Source organism: Fukomys damarensis, unplaced genomic scaffold, assembly GCF_012274545.1.
Source record: "Fukomys damarensis isolate Sample0158 unplaced genomic scaffold, DMR_v1.0_HiC HiC_scaffold_25, whole genome shotgun sequence".
Lineage (NCBI taxonomy): Eukaryota > Metazoa > Chordata > Mammalia > Rodentia > Bathyergidae > Fukomys > Fukomys damarensis.
In genome coordinates, this window is record NW_022900937.1 from 27,304,027 (window position 1) to 27,310,466 (window position 6,440).

Sequence of the window (6,440 nt, forward strand, 5' to 3'; positions counted from 1 at the left end):
TGGGAGCTGCCGCCAGAAAGAGGAGGAGCCAGTGTTGTTCCATTTTCTTTCACATTAGCAGTAGATTTTTCAGAACATATATTAAATTGTGAGGAAGCACCTAAATTTAAGCAATCGTGTAATGTGACTTCATCTGAGATCTGAGTGTCTCCTGCTGTGTTTGCATGTGGGATGTGCTCTTGCATATGAAGGTGTGAGGGAGACACAGGAGGTCTCTGTTTTGGAGACTGACCCTGGGTGGAGGATTGTGCCTGAGCCCTCCAAGGGTCAGGTGCTGTACCTGGCTCCACTGCCTAGGTCCTCACTGCAGGGAGGTTTGCATCCAAACTCACACTGAAGTCCCCCACTGTGTCTATTTTATACTGATGCATATCCATGTCCTTGGTTCTCAGGGTGCTCAGCGCTCAGGAAACATGACTCTCAGAAAAGCCACAGATGCAAAAAAAAAAAGACATGTAATAATTGCATATTGCTTAAAGGCCTTGTTAAAAAAATTACCAAAGCCTTTTAAGACAGAATTTTAAAAGACTTAAAAATGCAATAAGGATATAAATGGAAGAGCTTACCGAGGGCTCCTGAAAAATATTTTACATGAGTCTTAGGGAAATATGCATTTCTATGATCGTGAAATACCAATCATTTAGAAAAGCTAAGAACAAAATATTCACCCAAAATATCCTGAGGAGACTAAGGGAAAGAGGATTCTTATTCCCTGCTGCTGAGAAAGCCGAATGGCTCCTCCACTGGGGAAGACACCTGGGGATTCCTCATGGAGGTGAAGACAGCATCTGAGGGGTTCACCCGGCTGAGCTGAGAACCTCTGTGCTCACACGGCATGAGGATGCTGCCCTCGGCCTCATCCCCTCCGCTCTCCCCACCGGATGCCTCCTGGACTCCCCACTCGTGCTCAGCTGTGAGGGCTCCTCCCGTCAGAGCCGCCTCCCCTTGTCTGTGTGCAGGCCCCACTGAACCTCAGGATCCGTCTGTCCTGCTCCTGAAATTCACTCAAATGTGTGCGACACACATGGTAATGTGGGGGAGACACGACATCAGACATTTGTCCAAACACGCAGAATGCACAAGGCCAAGGAGGGACCCCGTGGAGAGCCACGACTGGGAGATGATGCTGTGTCACTGAGAGTCCAGTCCCGGAACACAGAGGACCACAGTGAGGGTGCTGCTGGGACAGGTTGTGCGTACGGGGCAGAGACTCAGGGGAAACCTCTGAACTCTCTCCTTCACATTTTGTGAACATAAACCTGCAGCATAAGTAGAATCTGCTGAACAGAAATAGCCAAGGCATTCTGGGAGACAGTCTCGCCACTTTTCACAAGTTAAACAGGACATTGCCATAAGGTAGAAGAACTTTGTTTTTAGTTACTTCTCCAATTGATTGGAAATGTATGTCTGCACAAAAATTTCTCTGAGTCTTATAGTTTGCATATAGGCTGTCTGTGGTATGGCTGTTTCCCTATAAAATTAGAGTGCGTGCACATTTGTATCATTCCTATCCTTAGTTACTTCACTCCAGTCTTTAACTCTCACCCCGAAGGCAGCTGCTCCTGCCTCAGGATTTCTGACAGACTCAGGATGTGGTCACCACACTGTGTCTCTCACAGTAATACACGGCTGTGTCCTCAGACTTCAGACCGCTCAGCTCCATGTAGGCTGTGCTGGAAGAGGTGTCTGCAGTGAGGCTGACCCTGTCCTGGAACTTCTGAGCATATTCAGTATTTCCATCCTCTGGATCGATTCCACCAATCCACTCCAGACCCTGTCCAGGGCCCTGTCGCACCCAGTGCATGTAGTAGTCTGTAAAGGTGTAGCCAGAAGCCTTGCAGGAGATCTTCACAGACTCCTTGGGCCTCCTCACCTCAGCCCCAGACTGCACCAACTGCCCCTGGCCATGGGCACCTGTGGAGATAAGACAGGAGTTGGATGCAGGATCCCTGACAGGCTCTGGTCCATTCTGTAGCCCTAGGACTGGGTGTCACCTTACTTTTCACAGCTGCTACCAAGAAGAGGATTCTCCAGGTCCAGTCCATGGTGAGAAGCTGTGCTCTGTTGGATTCTTCAGAAGAGGGTGATGGCTGTGGAATTCTCTGGGGCACAGATATATCCATATTTACCTCAGCAGATGCTGGTTGTTTGCATATTCATGAGGCAGAAAACTTCTTAGCTCCAGACCTGATCCAGCCTGAGAAAGAGGCCATTCAGCAGTGTGGTCCTGGTGTCCATATCCTTATCCTGTCTGAGGAGATACAACTTCTCTCACTTCCTTACATATCTGTGTATATCGTCCTCAACTTACTGAGCATCAAGGCACCTCAAGAGAGCTCTGCTCTCTCAATCCGCCTGTGAATGGCCTATAAAGCACCTAAACCTTTCCTTGGCTATCAGTGCTCTTGATGCTAAGCAGCTGTATTGACCGCGCCTGCTTCTATCAGGTATCAGCATAGCTCACTGTTGTCTCAAAGAGACAGACACTATTCATCCCACATGAGTACTCAGAATGGTGCATGAGCTGCCAGGCCTCCTAGAATGGTATCTACATCAGGTCCCTGGATTGATGGTGTCCCATCTGCTCCACAGGAAGACCCTTGGTCTTCAGAACAGCCCTATGATGTGTTCTCTGGGGATGTGTTTATGATCCCCTCAAGGATGGGACTTGAATGTGAGTCTCATGACTCAGGTTCCAAAATCTTGCCTAAGAATTGGTGTTAATTTTATTGTGGACTCATTCACAATGGAACAAAACAGAATTTGAGGGTTTTCATAGAGTTTATATTGACATCCACTCTTCTGCATCTTTACCCACTTATTGGTGCACAGGGTCCATTCACCCATCCCACGCTCTGAGCCTCCACAACACGGCCAGGCACTCACTCCTGGTGCTAACACCTAGACCTGAGAGTGAAGATCTTGCTTCTGTTATCTGAGTGTCTCCCAACATGTTGTGCCATTTCAGGTTAGAATAATCCATTCTGTGTTCCATACACTTACTAATGAGATACTCAAAGCACTAGAAAACTGACTTTTGTGGCCCATCTTGTACGATCGAGTTTTATTTGTCCTATAGACTATTTTGAACCCTAAATGTCATCATATAATGAAGGGTGTTTCATCTGTATTTATGACACTTTTTTTCCAAGAAGAATAAAGTTGTGGAAAAGTCCTCAGAATGTCTGACTGGAGAAGGCTCTGGGTTCATTTCTCAGTGCTCAATCTTCTCCCCTCATCTCAGAGGCCCAAGGTGTCTACTTGGAGCCTCACCTTGAGATTCTCAGGAATCTGGGGGTCACACGTGATGTTTGAATCCAGGAGGTCTCATTGTCAACTCCAGCCACCCATCAAATCCCCACTAGTGTTTCCTCCAGTGTGGACCCCGAACTCCTTCTGAGCCAGGAAGAATGGTTCATCTGTGATTATGGACATTCCTGGCCCTCCAGGGTTCTTAATGTTTGTTCAATCTACAATTTGATTTCTTTCATGAGCCCAAGAAAAAATCAAAATGTTTATTTTCTCCAGATTTTTGTAGAATTGCACATGCATGTGATAATTTTCTATGTATTCACATATTTCAGTAAAATCCAGAAGTGCTGTCAGCGGCCAAATATGTGCTCTTTCTTGAGTTCGAGCCCAAGATTACCAATTGAAAATGACATATAGATGATTACGAATGAATCCACAAAGACACAGAAAAAGGAAATGAAAGATATGCTATCAGGGAAGAGGCATGGCCCCGGCCTGAGCTCCAGCTGGGACCCCGCCCTGCTGGGGCCTAGACCTCAAATGTCAAAGAGCAGAAGGGATATCATTCTGAGCCCAGGAAGATAGCTGGGTGGTGAGCATCTGAGAGACAGCCTCTCAGGCTCATGAGAATCAAAGCACACTGAGTGTGTGAAGAGAAGCCCTCCAATAAAGCATCAGTTGTTGACAGTAGCTGGCATTCCTGATATATCTAGATATCTCACTGGGTTTTGGATTTTCATTTTCCTACTAACTACTGCAAGAAAATCTGTTAAAGTATGGCTTCATGATACAGCTACATCTTGGAAACAAAAAAAAAACAGCAATCTGCACTTTCACTACTCTCTGCTTTGGTGCATAGATAGCCCTTGACTGCAGTGGGTCTGAATGTATGGTCCCGACTGTGGGCATCAGTATTACTTGAGAACCTGTTAGTTCAAACTTTCTGTATCAGAAACTCTGGAGATGGGACCAAGAGTCACCTGCAGATGATTCTGATCCTCCTGAAATGTAAGCTTTTTGGCATTTTTTGAAATTTATTAAATGTTTTATTTAAAATTCTTTACATGAAAAAGAAGGTACACAAATACAGAATACATTGCGATGAACAAGGCAGTACTCTACATGACAAAAATCAAAACAACACGAATTTATGAAGTAAATCTAGTGGCACTGAAAAAGATACTTGAAATTTAATCCAGGGTGCATATGCATGCAATGATCTGACTACAGGCTTGTGTAAAATAAATTGTTTCCTTGAGCACTGAAATGCCAACCATTCTGACCATAAACTCCCTAATTCCCTTGGTGAACATTTTGAGAGACCTTCTATACAACAGGAAAAGAACTGGAATGACACCTAAAGACTGCAAAAAGAATCAAAACATATTTTAATGTAATTCTGCATAAAATATACACAATCTCACTACTTAAAATTTAAAAGAAGAGCACCCTGAATAAAGGTGAAAACCTCATAAAAGCAAAGTGCTTATCTTTTGTATATCTTTGCTATTTTTTTGAGGGGAACAAGGAAGATATCTAATGAAGTATCTCATTTGAAATTTGTTGAAAAAGATTCATAAAGTTGTAAATTGCTGCTTTTACCATCTTAAAATATTATAACGTGAGCATACTTTCTACTATTTACCTGGAGAACAAAAAAGTAACTTGAAGAAAGTGTTTCTCAAAATGAGGTCTAACAGCCCTGAAGAGTTCTAATGTGGACTAAGTAATAAATATGTTTTAGAAAACTCTCTGTGTAATTATTCTGCATTCTGAAATGCACTAGAGCAAAGGGCAGTGCTTAAAAGCAAGATAATAAACATCTTTCTGACATGTTAGAATTCTCTATAATTTTATGTTGTGAATGCTGCTTTTTGTTTTCAAACAAGTTCCAGGCATTTAGAGAAACACACGTGCCTCAGAAATGAACATGTGAATGTCTGTGAACAGTTTCCGTTATGTTTTCATTACTTTCAAACTTAAAAAATTGAAAGAAAAGACAATATATGTCTAAAAGCTTTGGAAAAGTTACATTTCTAATGAAATGGAGCACTTCAAAAAAGAAAAGAAAATTTATTAAATGCCTACAAATTTTAAATCATTCTAAGTTTAAAACTAGGTAGTTCACCTAAAATTAAAAATTACTAAGAATGTATCATTGTAACTTATTTAGACAATGATGGTTACATTTCAGCTCCTTTGCATAAAAATAGTACTAAGGCAGGAATATTATATCTGGCAACTTTAAATAATGAATTTCTAACCAGTAATATCAGTAAAAATATTTTGAAGAATTTTGCCCCTGAAATGAAATCTACTACGTATTTCATGTGTTATCCTACTAAATAAAAACAAACTTAACTAAGGAGGCAGAGCTATAATAAATGTATTTTATAAACATTAATTAAAAATGGCTATAATATTTTAGATTCCCTGAAGGCTACATTAACTGGGGTCCAAAATGTATAGGTAATATGGACAAAGCACTTTGGTATGTTCTGCTACACAAGGTGATGCATTAACTAGGAGCTCAGAATCTTTCTTTAACTCAGAGAGCATCATGGCCTCTTCTAACTCCAGCGGAGACGGAATGTGTTTCCAAGTTTAAGAAGCAATTGCCTCATTGTTATTCAAGTCAAATCCTAAAAACCAACTCTTATCAACAAAAACATTCAATCTTCCCTATTATGGACTATAGCAAAGCCAGTATTACATTGAAATATAACTATACCTAATAAAATCAGCTTCTAGACATCTATAAAATGGTTAATTGAACTCAGGCTGCTAACAAGTTTTTCCATGCATTAAATAGCAACATAAGCAGAATACATAGCTGAAAAATGAGAGTCAGACCCATTCTTCTTCACACATCGTAAGATGATTAATATACTCAAAACCTGCAAATTCACATCCATCAGTCTTCCTCACGATGTCATTATCATCTGGGGTGAGCTGGACAGGTTCATCAGCAAATTGAGGATCAAAATTGTCCAAACCAATTCCCCCAGACATATTTGGTTTAAAGAGAGGCACCACCTGCTTTCGCTCCATCATCTCCCAGTTAAGGTTTTGAAAAAATGGATGTCCCTGGACATCAGCAAATCCCCTTTGAGGACAGCAACCCACTCGTTCCACTGGGTCCCCCTTCAGAAAACTCTTCAGAACAGTTGCAGCTTTTATGGACAAAT

General features: G+C 41.9%; 1 pseudogene and 1 gene segment (V, D, J or C); both read right to left on the minus strand.

The window, feature by feature from the left end:
• Window positions 1-1,585: 1,585 nt before the first annotated feature.
• Window positions 1,586-2,045, minus strand: LOC104852963. The segment is given in 2 exon segments: window positions 1,586-1,914; window positions 2,000-2,045. Coding segments are annotated over 2 exon segments (375 nt in total).
• A 4,054-nt stretch (window positions 2,046-6,099) lies between these two features.
• LOC104852964 overlaps window positions 6,100-6,440 on the minus strand; it is a 2,241-nt pseudogene continuing 1,900 nt past the window's right edge.